We start from the raw sequence: 18,522 nt of genomic DNA, 5'->3' as shown, positions 1-18,522 counted from the left end.
ACACACGTCGCATTAAAATTCAAAACACATTTTATAGAACTGAAAGAAGGGATGACTGTAAACACCCACAAAATACATCAAAGTTCGGGCGATAACTTTTGCTCAACTTCTAAGCAAATTATGCATGAGAAATTCAATTTGCATTTATTTTGCAATAATTTTATATCAACATCAACAACAAACATGAGCTACAACAGCAAAATTTCGCATGTAAAATAATCTCATATGCTCTTTAGAAGGGAAGCTCGATTAACGCGTTCATCCTAAACGTAATTCTAAAGTAAAAGTTCATTTTAACGAAACCTACTTTTATAAAAATACAAATATTAAAAAATTTAACTTAAAAATTCGAATCTTATTAGCTCTCTTTTCTTTACGACTTATTTCTTAAACGACAAATTCTTAAACTTCAAAATAAATATAGGGCAACAGACAACAGCCTCTTAAAATGGTTGAGTTGGAGAAGGCCAAAAAAGCAAGAACGGGAAAAATGAAAACTTTTTCAATATTTTACGAATCAGGTGTTTCCTGTCGAAGTTTCCGCTTAAGGACACGCACACGACGCACACAATGGCCCGAAAATGCCACAAGGCAGGAAAAGGGGGGCAACGGATGGAAAGGAGGGAAAGCAGACGGCACGGCAAAAATAAAATTTAATGAATTGTAACTGGATATGCCAGGGCCCACAGGCCTACAGCTGGCCAGCCTCCTGCAGGATATTCGCAATCCCCACTCACAGGATGCGAAGGAAACCCAGACAGACACACGGGACGACAGGTAGAATGTCAAAAAGCCTATTTAGCATATATTTACTGGCAAAAGAGGAAACCAACCAAGACCGAATGCCCAAAACACGGCACAAAAAACTTTTTGGCCAAGAAATCCTTTTCACGATTCCCCTTGGCCACGAGCCCCTGTCATTTGAAATATTATAAATCATGTGCTACATTAGCCAAGCATCGAGTCTGGTGGCTTCTGCAAATTGCCAGAAAATGTATAGAACAAACACAAACAACACTTCCAGTGGATGGAGTCAAAGGATCTGCAGGAGCCAAAGGAGCACCAACACCCAGCGGAAATTAAGTTCATTGACGCAGCAAACTCTGGCCAAAAAATTGAGGTAAAGTACGACAAGTGAAGTCATTGTTATGTGCTGAAAAAAGTCACTGGGGGTATACAAGTAATTTTATTATGTTGGTATTTACAAGTATTTGTTTTAGTTATATTGCAAAAATTCAGCTCGAATGGCAAATCATTTTTACTAATTATTAAAGAACATTATTGGGTTTTAATGTTTAAAACTTCACGTAGAGTTGACACTGTTCTCACTTACGCCACTTGAAGAGTATTTGAACTGCGATTTTCATCCAATTTAGTCGTATTATTTTCTGTGTGTTTTTCGGTGTATTTACTGTTGTTGTCGACGCTTTGAATCACGCATTTGAAGCGGCACCAGTCACGCCCACCACCACGGCATTTCCCACATTTTCCGCGGCACTTCTTGCACTCTTGTCACGCCAGGCACGGCCAGCAACTGCAATTCAATTGTTGTTCAACAACGCCTTGGCTCCTTCCAGCAGGATTTGGGTCCTTCCCCGGATACTTGGATCCCTGGATCCTTGGACAAATGTTTGAACTTCTTTTCCCCGACAGCAATTTGCGGCGAAAATTGTGATTTGTTGAGGAAAGCTGAGTTGAGGCGCCCGCGTTCGCGATTTTCATCAGCTGTCGTCCTCATAGTCGTCATCGTCATCGCCATCGCCATCGTCCTGTGTCCTGCGTCCTTTGGCAGCTTTGCATTTTGTTCAGATACTTATCACACAGTTTTGGCAAAATGCTGCACAAAGTTTTGCTTAATAGCCTGGAAGTTTTTAATGAAATGCTTTCGCCACGGCCACAGTCACAGTCACATTCACATAGCGATCCGGTTTTTCGGTTCTCGGTTTTGGTTTCAGCTTGCCTTCCACTCGTACATTTTTTCCTTTCCTTACCAGTTGCCCTTCTCCATTTTCTAGGTTCAGCTTTAAGATGGAATGACCCTCATCAAGTTGAGAGCAAGATGGAAATTCCATTTGGAGACAAACCAAAAGGTGAAATGTCACACTCACATTTTTGCTTTATTAAAATAATACTTCTGGATTGGACAAAAAGGGCAAGGCGGACTGGCAAAAGGGAAATTCTTTTCCACTCTCTTTATTACACTCCTTTCCATTCGTTGCCGTTTTCCCCACTGACAGCTGTCCACTGGCCATTGTCCAGGGGCCTAAAACTATTCCTGCCAAAGATTAAATGTTTGCCAGGGCAAAAGAAAATTAATTTGCCTTGGCATTAAGTTTGATTTTAATAAAGTGGCCCAGAGGGTCAAAGGACATCGTTTCAGTGGCGTAGAAAAAGGGGATTTTAAGCATTACCAATGAATGCACAAACTGGCCTTTACAATTATAAAGACAATAAGCAGTTAGACATGAAAACTACTTAAATGTTTATTTTTATAATATAAAAAAAACAACGTATGTAAAAGCTTCGATAAAATCCTACCCACGCCCCTGAATCGTTTCACTTTTGTTATTTTTGGGTGGAAACACAACCGGAAGCTTGCTAAACTTAATAAACTCACTCCTTTTTTTCGGACACCCCGAAACATTTGTCATTTGCGCTAAGTACTCTTGGCCGTTCATTTTTTATTTTCTGGGCAAACATGACAGCAAACATTAATTTCGCCAGCACAGCGCGGTAATTAAAAGCGAAAGTGTTTGACGCCCTCAAGGGGGCAGTGCCAAAAAAAAATGAGGAAGCCCCTTGGCTCAAATGAAAGTAAAATACGAAGAAAGATATGTAGAAAAGGAGTACCCACCAATAGAACAGACACTTCTGGGCACTTTCCGTTTGCAAACAGATTTATGATGGCCTCATTAATTACGGCCCAAGTTGAGAAAGAAGGCGACAAACACAAAGCTCGTAATTAAATGCTGCAAATGCCACGACACGCAAATCAACATAAATTGCAGGCATTGTTAGCCCCATATGGAGGTCATAAAACTTTGCCAGTTGATACGAGAAAAAGGCTAAGGGAGGAGTGCCAAAATAAATTTGGCACGCGCCACACTCAATAAGCAATATAAATCCGAAAAAAATGTATTGCAATTCGTATCTGCACATGAAAAGGAAATTAGCTACAAAATACGGAGAACAATATTTAAATGTCTTTTTCAATGGGGTTTTCAATGGGTAACGGGTAATGGGTAAAATTGGCATTTATTAATAAAGGGTTTGAATTTATACCTTCTTAGGACTTTTGCTATATTTTTAAATAGAATTACCATTTGGACAACTTCGACTACATTTTTTTCAGCACTGCATAGTGTTGTAAGCCATGGGCATTGCCAATTTGCCGGTTGGCCGATTTTTTATAGTCCAAAAGGGGGTGGCATGGATTTCGCAATGGCATGGGAAATTCATTAATTCCGTCCGTTGACGACTGTTTGGCAAGTTTTCTAATTAAAACAACAAACAAATGGGCAGCCGGGATAACAATACATATGGAAATCAAAGTGGAGGACTCACAAGTTTCCCCGTTTTTAGCCAATTCCAATGCCTCCTTTGTGGCTGTTGTGGGTGTGTGTGTCTATGTGTGTGTGTGATGGCCGGAAACTGTCTGGCAAGATGCTAATTTGGTTAAAAACTTTTGTCGTCAAGTTTGCAGCAAAACGGAGTCACCCTGTCAGTCATCCTGGCATAAACTTGGTTTAATTCCGATTCTACTGCTGCTTTGTTCTGGGGCGCATGCAAATTGATCCAGATACAGATTCCAGATTCCGAAATCCAGAAAGCGGAGCCAACTCCATCTTCATGGAATATGCAGCAGTTTGCCCCAAAATTGTGCTGTCTAAATATGCGCGTGCCACGCCCACTTTTTTTAGGGGGGGGCAGCTGAAGTGGCCATGACATCGTTGAAATGCCAGCAGTTTGTTTGCCCATTTACATGCTTGAAATGCTTGAGAGGACATCGCAATCAAAAGTAATTCCAAAAAGTATGCAACACTTTTATCGATGCTCGATTTGGAGAATCCGAGTATAGCAAACTTTCCATTTGCGGAAAATGCATGTTAATTAATAAAACAAGTATGAAAATATAATTAAATTTATAAAATAAAACGTCCCACTTCTATAATGTTTGCATATCAGATATTTATATATGTAATATATTCTATTTATCGTTCTTCTAATCTTTTAAACACTTGCTCGCTCGGCACGCCATATTTGCTGATGGGGGGGTGGCACTCTCACGCCCTTAGCTAAACATTTATTTTGCTAATAATTTATTTATATGCCCTGTCAATATACATGCCGCATCACTACCCGCCCCCTTTCTTAACATTGTTGGCCCTAAGGGCGCACACACAATTTGCTGAAATAAGCAGAAAGAAACAAAACTGTTACGGCAACATCGAATTGATTTGCTTTATGGAACGTCAACGCTAGACTTATCCTCATTTTTTTCCGCCCGATTTTCTGCACGCTTTTCCCGATTATTATGCATCCCCCTTTGCGGAAGACGTCGGTTGTCGTTATTGAGTCAGTGACTCATATCATTATGGCGCCCATGTCCTAAGGGGCCACGCGCCTGTCCCCACCGTCTCGCTACCCTGCAAGTCGAATATTTTTATATCTGTTAATCCTAGATCTAAAGGGTATGCTAGATTCGTAGGAAAAGTAATGGCAATTAAGCTGTTTGACAGACCAACCAAGCTCTTTCCTAAGAGCCTATATTGCAAGAATCTACAAGGGCTAAATGCAGCATTTTTGATTTTTATAAATAATCTATCGTACATTTTTGCTAAACAATTACTTAAGTATCTTATCAACAGGTATACAAAATTCGAATCTTCTTGAAATATACGAATTTTTTGCTATGTTTACGAGAAGCGCAAACCGCACTCGATTTCCACATGAATAGGCCAGGCCAAGCTTAGGATCAAAATGGAAATGAGTCGATGACGGAGAGGGAGGAAAAACGTCTGGAAGGACAGAGGCAGTGGCGGAAAATGGAAAATGCAAAAGTGGGGGATACCTGTTCGCCATCTCGGCCATTCCTTCATTCATTTTTATTTCCATCTTCTTGCCGTGTTTGCCTCATTGATTAATGCGTAAATATGCGTTCGAATGCTCCGAGTTTCCTGTTTGTTGCCCGTCCTTGACGCGGCTGCCTTTGAGCTCAATCGAATCGAACAAAATCGAGCAAGGACAATTGTAAAGCCGATAGCTAAAACAATTTTAGTACCTTAAGATATAAAATGAGTATATATTTTAATGCCACAGGGTATTTGAAGCATTCTATATAAAGGTAAGTTCCTCGCATGTTAAGTATTTACAGAATGATAACAATGTTAGCACAAACGTGTCTTAATCATCCACAATACTTTGCTGAACATGAGAGTACATTCCATCAGTGCACAAAATATGTTGATAATTATCTAGAAATCACGAAAACAACTTTGTGACGTCTGCATGTCAGTGGCTCAAAAGCGGCAACAAAGTGTTAACACCCTTGATGGCGCACCTGCAAAAATAATGGCATTTTACGGCTTGAGTTCGCAGGGCTCACAGCCACAAACTCTCACACGCACTCAGGACAGCGATTACGTAACGCGACAAGGGACATCAATCATATTTAGCTGGATGGCAGAGTATTTGGAAAATAAATAATGATGCCCATTTGTTGATGTCGCAATGGCATTTAACATTTTGAACTAGCCCAAATAATTACAAGGCTTTTTCCCCCATTTTTTTGGGCTGCCAAAAAAAAAAACAACAAAACATTGAGCAAAGAGAAAGCGATGTCGGAAAATGAAAGATAACTGGAAAACAAATTCTTATGTGGGATTTGCAGGGCTCGTCGTGAAATTGGAAGCGCTGCATGTTGGATGGGCGAATGCCGAGATGCTCAGCTGCTGATAGGGATAGTGATAGTGCTAGGATGGAGCCACGCCACCCCCTGACCCAACTTTATTCCCCCTAAGTACTCCCATGGAGCTCATCTTGATGGTGGCAGCGGATTAAGCAGCATAAACGCATAAACCGCCCTGTGACGTCAGCGATGGGGGCAAGCAACAAAAATAAAGCAACGCGCAAAAACACAAAAACACACACACACACACACGAACAGACAAAAAAGCTGCAGTTGAAGCACAAGGATTACGAAAGGATTCGTTTCTAACGAGATTGACAACAAACCGCACTCTAATACATGTGTGGGTCTGTCTGTTTGTGTGTGTTTGCGTATCATCGGATGCAGCGTTTTCATTTCTATTCTTTCCCAGATCAAGTACTTACTCTGCCAATTGATCGAATGCCATCTTCTATTGAGGTAAAGATGAATTTTGGCTTTCATTAAATTAGCTTTGCAATGAGAATTAAATAATAATCTCAAATAAATATTGACGTAAAAGAAGATAGGTTAGTTTGCAGATATTCTTCACTCATCTCCAGCTAATTTATATAGTAAACTATTTCAGCTCTGAGACTGAGAATGGAAAATTACAGGGTATCGTATAGTTGAAGTGACCTCGATTTAGGCAGATGGCTTTGTGGTTGGCCGCGCCCCACCCCCTTTCCATTCCCATTGAGCAAACAAAGCAAGTTTTGCCTCATAAAACTAAAACGTTGGATTTAATTTTGCAAAATAAACAAAAAGAAAAATCCAAAAAAATGTTTGAAGGAATGGCGGAATAAGTATTCGCAGTGAGGGTAACTACAGTTTCTTGGTCCACAGATGGATAGCAGGATATCTGCTTTGTGGATCTGATTAAAGTGGAAAGCTTTTATTTGAGCCCATGAATTTTTGCGATAAGTAATGCAAGCCCAAGCACACACACACACACCCATATCAATATGTATATACAGCAGATGGAAAACAGAAACAGAAATCCGAAAATGTGAAAATGAAGAGAAATTCATTATTCATTTGGCAGGCAGCAAAATAAAATAGAAAATGCAAATACTGCAGAGGGCGGCGGCGAATGAAAATACTGTGGCGTTCAAAATCGTTTTTTGAGTTTTGCTGTTGCTCCAGCAGCTTTTTTGCTGCTGAGCTGCTACTGCTGCTGTTGTTGTTTGGTAAAAAAGTTTTCTAATTAAAACAACAACTGACAACGCAAAATTGTCAACGTGCATATATATATGTATATACTGATATATACTGATATATACAAACACATGCAGATACACAGAGATATATTTGCCAACTACAAAATGCTTTGTTAAAACAACTTGCACAAAGCCGGGAAAATGCCGGGGGAAAATGGTAGGGAAAAGGGGCAAAAACCAGTGGCTGCCCTTGGCGCTTAGATGGCCCGCTAAAAAAAGGAGGAACGGGGTAAGGGGAAAATCCTGGTTCTTATTGTTAGCAGTTGTTAGATTAGTTTGACTTTTCGACCCCTCCTCCCCCTTTCGGCCAAAACGTAAATGTGCAACGGGCGGCGAGAAGGACATCGCAGAGCTGCAAAATTGTCAGTTGATGATGGCTTAAACTGAAATGGGAAAACAAAAATACAAAAATAGGGCTTGAAAAACAAGAGCAAACAAACAGGATCGGGCAATTGTTTACATGTAAATTACCTGGGAACAAAAGGGCCAACGTAGAAATCCTTAATTAGCCGCTTTCCATTGGCATTTCATTGGGAATTCTGGGTAAAATAAAATACCAAGCATTCGTTTGACATGATTTCATCAAACTTCTTCAAATGCAGTCTGCTTTAGTTAAAGCTAAACAGATTAACTAACGTTAACTAAGCAGATTTTTAATAGCATGCCTGAAACTTTCTTTAACTAATTACAAATCGAAATCAGTTTTAATTTTTCATACTTTAAAACCATTCAATTTAAATACACTTTCGCTGCAATTTTAAAGCAGAAACTTTCCCTGAAGCTAATTCTCGCAAATGGATTTGCCCACACTAAAGTAGATGGGGAAAATCCAAAATAAATTTGCTTTTGCAAGTTGTAATGGAAAGTTTTGCATTCGGGCTTCAATCAAATTAATTTGTTTATTAGGAACAGAGCTTGGAGCTCCTCTAACTCCAATACACGTCCGATTTTCGCCGCATTTTATTTGACTGTCTGTCTGGGTGAATGAATCATAATTTTTATGATTACGTATACGCCGCGTGGGCGGCCACTCATTCCATTATTTCGAGCGCAAATTGCTGTTGTTATTGTGGCAATTATTTTGCGGCGCAAGCACATTGAATGGGTGGGTGGCGGGTGAAAAGTTATTATTATTTTAACAATTTTCCAACTCTTTTGCGCTTGAACGGCGCCAGCGAAGGTCGCGTAATTCAAAAGCAATTTGTTGAAATTAAATTTGATTACGTTTATTGCGCGCCAGCTGCTCTGGTCGAAAAACTTTCATCACTTTTTCCACGGAGTTTCCCGTGGAAACTCTTCTTTAATCGCTTGGTAATTGCCCCAAATTGTACGACAGAGGGCGCCACGCAAATCACCGATCAAGCGAGCTTTTCCGTTTCCCACCCATTTCCCACCCATTACCCATGCGCCCCATATTCCTCCACTGACAGTTGAAATTGGACAGCCGCACACGAGATAATTAAGTATTGTTTTGTCAAAAAAAATAAATTAAGTTTCAACTTGTCTCAGTTGAAAGAAATTAATGGTAGTTGCTTGAGCTGTGAACTGTAACTTGCTCTTTAAGAACTCGAAATTTTAACAAATTGTAAGCTTTAAATACACAACAATTTATAGAAAAATATACATTCTCATATAAATACAAATGTAACTAATGTACTAATGTACTAGTCCTTAAAAGCATGTGGTAAGGGCTCATAACGCTGCTGAAGGCTCTCAACATAAGGATTGGCCTCATCGCTGGCGAATTCACGTTTATAGTCCATCATGGGATTATTCACCAATTCGGGCTGGTTAACTATAATTGATGGAAGTTCTTAGATTTTCGAAAAGACTAATCCAAATTGGTACTTAACCTTGAAAATTGTCAAACATATCCACGTCGCGATGCTGACTAAAGTTATCTGTATCCACGTCGAAGTGATTGGCATACCGATTTAATTGATCTGCATCCCGATTGAATTGATCTGCATCCAGACTGAAATGATTTTCATTCTGATTCAAGCGGGGTGACACCGTATTAAACTGATCTGCATCGAGATTAAAGTGATCAGCATTAAGCTTAAAATGATCTGGATAATCATGATCCATCCCACCCAGCTTGCGATCAAATTCTGACTTATAATCTTGGGCTAGAAAGGGATCAGCTTTGTTATCAAATAGCGGTGCACCGGCTTGGTACTGTGACATATCAAAATCAAATAGAGGATCTTCGTGGACATACAAATCCCCATCAAGTGGATTATATTTATCAACCTTATCTACTTTATGTTTATCCGGCCAAGTCAGAAAGGCCTTGAAAGCTAAACAAAATCTAAGATATAAAAAAATAAATAAATAAATAGCATCCGATAAACTTACGATTCAGTGATCTATCGTAACGGCTTTGCTTGGTGTTCTTAATTCCATCCTCTGGACACTCGACTTCCTTCCTAGTTAAAGGAGTTCCATGAATCTGTTCACGATAAGAGTCCAGCAGACCATGGCGATTCACACCAACTGTTGGGTTATTATAATCAATTGAGTTATGGAATATCTAAACCTATGCACATATATATTCTGCTTACACGAAGGCTTACCCCAAACGCCGGCTAGGAAAAGCAAGAAAAGGATGAACAATGGCGTCCAAATGGGCAGTCCAAGAAGCACTTTCCTCATGCTCGCTTTGGTTTCGTTTTTGAACAAATTTTAAAAATATATATTTGAATTATTTGTTCGATAGCTGAAAATAAACCTAGGGAACTGAGATATAAAAGGTGAAACTGTTAAAGGATATAAATTGGCCTGCTGAGTTTACTCCAATACATTAATATACATTCCATACACATGTACAAAGATACCATTTGCGAACCCTAATTTAATTGTCTTTTAAATTGGACATAACATATTTGACCAGACGCACCTGATCCTAAGGGAAATCTTGGGAAACTTTAGACAGCGCTCAGCTAATCCGTTACCGCTTAGATTTAACCATTATCACTTGTTCTCCGCTTTGTGGCGCTTTTGAGCTTTCTCGGCCACAATTTTGCCTTATGCGGCTGACCACCTTTAACCCCTCGATGCCCCCTGGCCAGACGAAGTTGCCAAAAAGTTAAAGTTTCCGTGGCTGCCAACAACAAAAGTTGCAACCCATCAAGTGCCACGCCCGCACACACATAGAGCCGCCCACTTGCGTAAACGTTTGCTAACAAAAGCAAGGGGAAAATGGAAATTCGGATTCTGAGCGAAACCAACAAACATTTTTGGGTAGGGGGGTAGGTGGGAAAGTGGGTACACCTAACTAAACACAAACGGATATGTGGATAGTTCCATCACCATCACCACCATCACCGCACACCGCTCTTCAATATTTTAAAACCCAAACAATTTTGCCAACAAATTCATCTAGCAAAAAAGCTGAGATGAGTAACAAAAAAGAATCGAAAGAAAAATTCTAAATGAAATGTTTGAGGTTTGCCAAAAATATTTTCAGCATTTCTATGTGTAAATAGTGAAAAATTGCTGCTTTTGTTAGCCAAAATAAACCGAAGTACTGGTATCTAAAGTTGTTGTCCGTTACGCCTCATCCCGCCGCAAAGTCTTTCCCTTTATTAAAATGTCAAGCCATTGGGATTGGTGATGAAGTGAGTATTTGGCCAAGGGGTCGGAGATTCAGCAATAAAACGGATTCTAAAATTTGTCAGTTGTTGCTGTTGCTACTGGGTGGGCCATTAAATGCAGGAGATGCCAACAAAGGCCAAACTGACTAAATGGAAAACGGAGGGGGCGACGCGGAGCACTCCTCTCCACCTGCCAGTTAAAAACATCTTAAAAGCTACTTTTAACCACAATTATGTAAATATTAACACAAACGAAACATAAGACAAAAGCACAACAGCCGCAACATAGGCAACCTCAATGGAACACATTCACATCCAGACATTCCCACGCACTCACCCCCTCTTTAAAGGGGTGAAGTCACGGTCTTGGAAAATACTGCTACTCACTGTCATAAAAAATATCAAAAGACCTAAAAAAAAGTATTAAAAATGAATTTAAACAAACTGCATTCATATATTTTCTAGAATATTGCTTCAGTTTCTTTCTGTGACTTTACCACACGAAATCACTTCTCATCACTGAGCCTATGAACTTTCAGAGCCAGAACAACAGGATCAAGGTGGAAAAGTTGGAAAGTGGTAGGAGGTGGAAGCCCAGAAGCAACAAACGGGTGACACATCAAGCCTGCAAATGTCTGGAGTGTCGACAACACAACCATTAGCATCTGGATGAGTGCGAGATGTACCACCGTCCACACTTCTCAGCCGCCCATCTTCGCCCACTTTTTCCACCAGGTGTTGAAGTTAATGTCAGTCGAATGCGTGCGAGTGTGTGTCTGTGTTTTTGAAGGGGACATAATCCCCAAGATGAAGGCGGTGTTAATAAGCAAAAGGGGGGGGCGAAAAATGCGAGAAAGGTGGAAATTGTGGGCGGGCAGGGCCGCCAGTTGGCTGCCATTATTATTGAAAACTGTTAGACATGACAGCAGGTCACGTTTTGTCAGGCCACGCCACTCAGTCATTCGCTCAGTCACTCATTCATTCAGTTAGTCCCTCCAGCCTGAACTACAGTCAATGAAATGAGCAAAAGAAATGCAAAAATGCACAGACGACAATCCGTTTTCATGGCTGATTTAACCGAGTTTGAGTTTGGGTTTGGGCTGGAAATGCCCCGACAGAAGCGAAGACCCAAGTTAAATCCTGGAACTGAGCTCCGGATTGGGATGGCAAACAGATCGAGAGGGCGATGGGATGGAACTCGTCTCAGCGGAGAACCGACAAACAAGTTAAGGGACTTAATCTGCTAAGATACAACTGCAAATACCCTTTGAATTATATGGTATTAACGTCATAATAGTTTATTGCATCTATAGGGCTGCTAATAAATATATTGTAAGATTATAAGTTGCACAAATTAAGTACAGGTTGTAGTATGTTGTATATATACTATACGTAATTGGGTATTATAAAATTATTTTTAACTTAAAAATTGTAATTAAAGCAGATTCAATGATGGAAATTTGCCATCTTCAAAAACATGTCATCTATAGGAACCCACAATCCGCAACTTGTTGCCAAAGGCAGAAGCCGAAAAGAGATGAAAATTATTTTATAGCATATCCAAGGCGAAGAGAATGGAAAACCGAATTCACATTAAGCCAAAAAAGAGACGGGGAAAGTGGGCGGCAACAAGGGGCGGGCAGTGGATGGAACTAACGGAAGGTCCTTGTACAAATGCCAATCCAGTCACGGGTTCTAAAAATCAAAAATTTGAATTTCGATCACGTCTTCAATTACGTCGAATCGACGTGCATATAAATCAACTCTATAACAGGCCACACACACACACAGAGGAACACGCTCAGACAGTGAGTGGGGGGGCGGCGGTATATAGTGGGGCCTATGGGGGCGTGGCAGTCAGTCGTCAGTCAGTCAAATGCGGCTTTGTTGTTGCTCCACTTGCCCCTTATCCTCGTTGTTGCGTTGAGTTTTGTAAATCAAGTGGAAATGCCACAGAGAAAAAAAAAACAAAGCACTGAGTTCGGTGAAAGCGGAAAACCCGGGCAGGAAAATGGAACTGGGAATACGAACCACACCGATGATGATGACGATCCAGTGGAAAAGCGCAACCAAGTCGTCAACCAAGGAGTCAAGAGTTGAAGTGCTGATGTGGCACAAGTGTGTGGGTGACTGTGTTTGTGTGTGCTTCGCCGCCCACTAACCCCGCCCCCTCGCTGAGCACTCATGCAAAGTGCAGTTGACATGCGGAAATTGTAGGTGTGGTCACGCCCACCGCCCTTCAAGGACACCAAATCGTGCATACATAAATTGAATTATAAAAGTTGGCCACAAAAATGGGCATTCAATTCAAAAATCGCATAGAGAGTATAACATGAGAAAGTGTATTCCATTCAAGGTTCTGATAAATACATTGGTAATTAATTGAATCTACCTTTGGTGGCCAATCTCAATGATGGAGCTGGCTGAAAACGAAAGCTCCGGAAATTGTCAACCAAAATGGGGGAAAACTTTAAAAGCAGGCAATGCCTGTCAGCCAGGCCGAATTATTTGGCATTAAAAATTTTAATTTCTGGCCAAGACATGCAATCGGGAACTTGTTGTTCAATTTCCCCCCATCACACTGATTATCCTAACACCCTCACACACACACACACACACACATGACACTGCTGACATGTCCTGGTTGTTGTTGATGTTTGTCGGGAATTTGATTTGATTTCAGGCAACCAGGAACTGCAACTGCATCAGGAGTTGTCCTCGTCAATGTTGGCACTGCAACCTCCATTTCCAGCCCTTACTGCTCCTGCTCATGCTTATCCTCCCGTTTCTGATCCCGATCCATCGCATCCTGCCGCAGCTACTGCTCCTGCTTTGTGTCCTTCGGCTGATGCTCAGTGAAATGTCCTGGGCTGCCATTCGCTTGAAATTACTGACAACTGCTTCAAGCAGCGGCAAAGTTGAATTTGCATTGCCCCGAGCCTCGTGTGTGTTGGTGTGTGTGCGAGTGGCTGTAGGTGTGTGAGCGGGTGTCCTGCGAGTATGTCCTGTGTCTGCGTAAGTTTCTGTGTGTGTGCGAGAGTTGTCAGTCATTGGCACAAATGCCCCACACGAGGGTGAGTCAACGAATTAGACAAGTCAAAAAAGCACTAAACTAATCATAGAAAACAAAAATACTTCTATGCTTTTGTTGAATCAAGCTCTTAAGCTGTATGTGGTTTGCATTACCTTAATATTATTTATATAAGAGGACACATAATTATATCGCAATTAGCCAACCCTTTTAAAGTCTAGACATTCATTTAGATTATAAAATTTCTTTTATAATTCTTTGGTTTACATAGTTTTACAATCCCGAAACCCCCTAATGTGAGTTTAAGAGAAGAAGACCCTGAAAAAAACAGCATCTTGCTACACATGCATGTGTCTGCAGTTTGGCCCTGGTTTTCCCCCGATTCCTTACCATTTCGTCCTTCCTTTGACGACAGTGCAGAATGTTAAAAAGGGGGGTGGGTGATGTGGGGAGGAGGCAGACTGTGTGACAGCTTTCTTGAGATGCACTTCACGTGCATTTGACTGCTTAAATAAATTTTGCTCATGGTAATAAATTCACTTAAACTCAAACTACCACTGCAAGGATGTGGGCCAGCCAAAAACAACCCGCTCATATGCGAGGACAACGGGAATGCTGACGGCTTTATAAGACTTTTTGTTTAGACACTCATAAACATAATTGACGTCATAAAAACAGACAGCAGTAGCAGCAGCAGCAACAGCAACAGCGGCAGCATCAGCAGCGGCAGCAGCAACAACAATGACATAATGTCATGTAAATCTGTGCTGAGATTCCGTATGGGTGTGGGGTATCCCCCATTTTGGCCCGGCTTTTCCTCTGTCGCTGTGGTAAGTGAAAATCATTAGTTTCAAGTCCACACAAAAGCCGAGGCATTTGTATTGTTTGAGCTGCTTTAAAATGAAATGCCTCTCATGTTTTATATGGCCGAAAAGGACCTGCTTTCCGGGCCTCTTCATATGTATATGTATTGTACACACCAGTATACCCCATTTCTATCTCGGGCAAAGCGGCCTGCATTTTTTGTATAAATTCTAACAAATTGTCTACACTTCCGACCAAACTGCGCTCTCTCATAGAAAAGCCCCTCTCGACCGCCGCCCCCGTTTTAGCCCACTGTGTCTAACCTAGTCCCGCTTGGCTCTCCATAAATCAAAAAGTGCTTGGCTACAGTTTTACAGTTTGTGCATTTGCTTTGTGTCCTATCTGCCCCCTCTCCACATACTCCATGAACCTCACCCCCTGCCCCGCCACTGTTCTCCTTTCGTTACATTTTTTATGAACTCCACATTAGTTGGTTGCCTAGCGGGCGAGCGAGGGGTTGGTTGGGGGAAATTGAAGGGTGGCCTAAGGTTTGGGGGGTAATGGTCCACATGCTTGGCATGCCGCACTTTTGTGCGTCGTCAACTCTCGCAGTTTAACATATTAAAAGTAAAGTGAAGTGGGCACACTGACAGAAAAGTTGCACTTAAGCGGAATGATGACGAAAAATTAATACAAAATGGATACACTTTAAAATAGATAGCGGAAGTGGACATGCTGAATAGCAACTAAAGTAATGCTAACAAACAGCACACCTTGAAAATGAGATATCGAAGTTAATTGTTCGATTTTTCAAGTGCATCGGGCTACTTCTGGAAAAATCCGACAATAAACTGGAGAAAGGGAGCAGAAGAATGTGATTTCGAAGGAGGAGCACAAGTCCTTCTATTGTTGCCAGCCTGATGCCATTCATTATTCACCATTGGCAAGTCCTCGTGTGGAATGTCCTTTGTACCACTAGGCGAGATAAGTCCTCATTCCACAGTTCAATCCACAGTCTGCACTTCCTGTTGCATAGCCATGCAATAATTAACGAAGGGGACTGGAACTTCGTTTTGGGCTGAAAAGAGGGGTTAAAGTTAAGCTTAAATGCGATGAGAGCCTTTGAAATATAATACCGTTATTTACACATCACTTCATTGAGCGCGCAATTTTTTAAGCAAACAAGTGACAAGGGAGAAAGAGGATCTTATCGTCTCGGCTCGTTTATCAAGCTCATTAGTCGCTGTCGCATCTTCGTCCTCGTTCCGTCCTTGTTTTCCTCCTCCGTTGTTGGCCGTTTGCGGGAAATTATTGAACAGCATCGAAAACATTTTAAGCGAATCCTTCGGCACACCGAAGTGGCCACCAAGGAGACGCTTTTCCGACCGAGTTTACACCCCCTTTGAAGACGCTTTTATGCTTATTAATGACACTACATGCAATTTATGTCGGTAGTTAAAACGCCGCGCAAATAAATGGACGCAATGTGCAATGTCCTCCAAGGATTTGGGCACATCACTCGAGAAGGAAATCAGCTTAAAGGGATCAAGTTCTGCCTAATTACAAATGAAAGAAAAGAACTACAGACCAATATTGATGAGCCGAAAAACGCTATAAATGAGAAATATTTAAAAAGCAATTCAGTTAAAGAACAACTAAAAAGCATATCAAAGATCACTTTAGCCATTTAAACGCACTGGCTGACGGCCAATTTAATTACTTAAGCTCATTAAGGCTCATTACCCTCAATTTCGACTGCTTGAAGCAGTTTAGCAGTTGAGTTGAATTAGCTAGCTGCAGCTTACAGGTGAACGATATAACACACAGGCAAGGAGATAAAAACCCAACCCGAAATGGGTTAACCCGCAAGGCGAGGCTTAACCCCCTCTCCCTACGCCACTGAGCAATGCCCTGCTCGCTTTTCCTTCGAGAAATTTTCAGCTTCCTCTCCTCCTAAACTCTACCACTCCTCTCTAAACTTTTCCACAAAAGGCAAGCCCTCAATGGATATATCCCCGGAGCCCTTAACACCCTACTGCCCCCTGTGGACTGCAACTTTTTGACTTTGTGCGCCTTTTGCGGCTGTTGTAGCTGCGAAAATTTATGGCCAATTCAATAAACGATTTTATTACATGCGCACGTTGTGTTAACAATGTTATTATTATTGGCGCCCAGTTCCGAAAAAGGGTTGCGAATGGAAGGCCCCGGGGCGATGCAGTGAATTGGTTCCTGGGCGACGAGTGGGTTAAGCGGTGTAAGCGTAAGCCAATTATTATGAAAATTAATTTATTTTCTATCGGTAATATGAGGACAGAGCCAAAATGGCAGCTACCTTTCGATGGCGAGAAGAGCAGGGGGGCCAAAGGACGCGCCTGGAGCTGGTTCTTATCGCAAACTGGCCAGCAGCCAGCAGGAGAGCTTCCATTGCATTACCCCCCTGAAAGAGCCCTATTTGGCCCCTGGCCACTTATCCACCGAAATTGCAGTCAAAGCCCACTGCTTTCCTGCATTTCCAAATGCTTTTACTTTGTTTACTTCCCCCCGCAATTGTTGTTGCCCAACTGCACTGGGATCAATTCGAGCTATAATTAGTTGATATAAAAATAAGAAGTATCTGTTGGACTTTCAAGTCTTCCTAGGCTTTCTCTTATAAGAACTTTTGGTAATGGAGATAATTCTCTGGGTATGTATTCAAATATTTAATTAGTTATTATTTGACCATCGTCCCACTGTGCGACCCACTGTCTGTCAACGGTTTGCGCTTTTGTTTGCCCACTACACAAAAGACCAACGCTCACATACTTTCACACAGACACAACGCGCGCGTTTGTGTGTGTGAAACCTTATTTTCTGCAAACGCATTGTGCTTGTATCCGTGTGTGCTTGTGTGTGTGCAAGCACAAAGAATTCATAGAAGGCGCACTCATGTGCAACCCAACAAGGCAACAAAAGTCTCATTACTTTTACTTGGCAAATAATGAAGCTAACAACAAAACAGCCACACACACACTCACATACACTTGCCAGCATATGTCGCTCTCAATGTGTGCGTATGTGTGTGTCAATTTGACAATTGACTTTGGCTTACTAACACACACTCATATGCCTGTATGCGAATTCACGCTTCATTCATGAGGGCAGCAATTTGGATTTCGTGGTCTGGGAAATTTGCACAAGTAGATGTATTACCGAATAAGAAAAAATCTCCCCCTTTACTCGCTTCTTTTTAATTAAATGGTTTTGTGCGGTCTTATGTAGATTTTTTCATTCATTTATTAGAAAATAGTAAAATTACTGAAGTAAATTGATTTTTTTCTTTAACTATAAATTGAAATATACATTCTGAGTGTTTCCCAAACCCTCTCTCTCCCTCTTTCTTGACTTTACCCTTTTTGATAAATAACTTGACTGAGTTTAGTTAATGGCGCCACAAGACATTTGCACAATCATTTTGCCCAATCATGCTGGCACTCAATTTAATTGATTTTAAAGTTTCACCAGAAGCGAGCGTAGAGTTTTCGGTTGAGATGGTGGCAAACACAATGGCAAACGGACCTGCAGCGAAAAAGATGTGTAACAGGTTGACCCACCTGGCCGAAAACCATCCACTCTATGCCGAGTAGACCACATAGAAAGGCACCTCACCCCGAAAAAAGCCATAGAACACAAGCGCTGAAAAAAAAAAAAAAAAAAAATTTAATAACAAAAACGAAACTCAGCAACAACACAACGCGTCGCAAAGCTCTTGAAACTTTTGCAGGGGCGTGCGGAAAGGGGGCTTCAGTTCGGTTCGGTCAGGCGGCTTTTGAGTGCTTTCCACCTGAGCACAAACTTAAGTGGCGAAACTTGATTAAAACCGCACACTCACACACATACAGACGCACAGAAGCACACTGTAGGAGCCAGGGGCGTAGGGCGGGGTTCAAGCCAAAAACCCGAATCGGA

The 18,522-nt window shown here is 41.4% G+C and overlaps 1 protein-coding gene across 1 annotated transcript; it reads right to left on the bottom strand.

Annotated features, from left to right (window-relative positions):
• Nucleotides 1–8,729: 8,729 nt before the first annotated feature.
• On the bottom strand, nt 8,730–9,903 carry LOC6619009. The gene is made up of 4 exons (XM_032725421.1): nt 9,711–9,903; nt 9,505–9,642; nt 9,000–9,446; nt 8,730–8,941 (listed from the first exon to the last, which is right to left on the bottom strand). Exons 1-4 carry the CDS (start codon nt 9,799–9,801, stop codon nt 8,811–8,813), a joined length of 807 nt encoding a protein of 268 aa, XP_032581312.1. The 5' UTR covers nt 9,802–9,903; the 3' UTR covers nt 8,730–8,810.
• Between the last annotated feature and the right edge of the window lie 8,619 nt (nt 9,904–18,522).

This window comes from Drosophila sechellia, chromosome X, assembly GCF_004382195.2.
Source record: "Drosophila sechellia strain sech25 chromosome X, ASM438219v1, whole genome shotgun sequence".
Taxonomy (NCBI): domain Eukaryota; kingdom Metazoa; phylum Arthropoda; class Insecta; order Diptera; family Drosophilidae; genus Drosophila; species Drosophila sechellia.
Note: the sequence above shows the minus strand (reverse complement) of the source record. Positions and strands in the feature narration are given on the sequence as shown.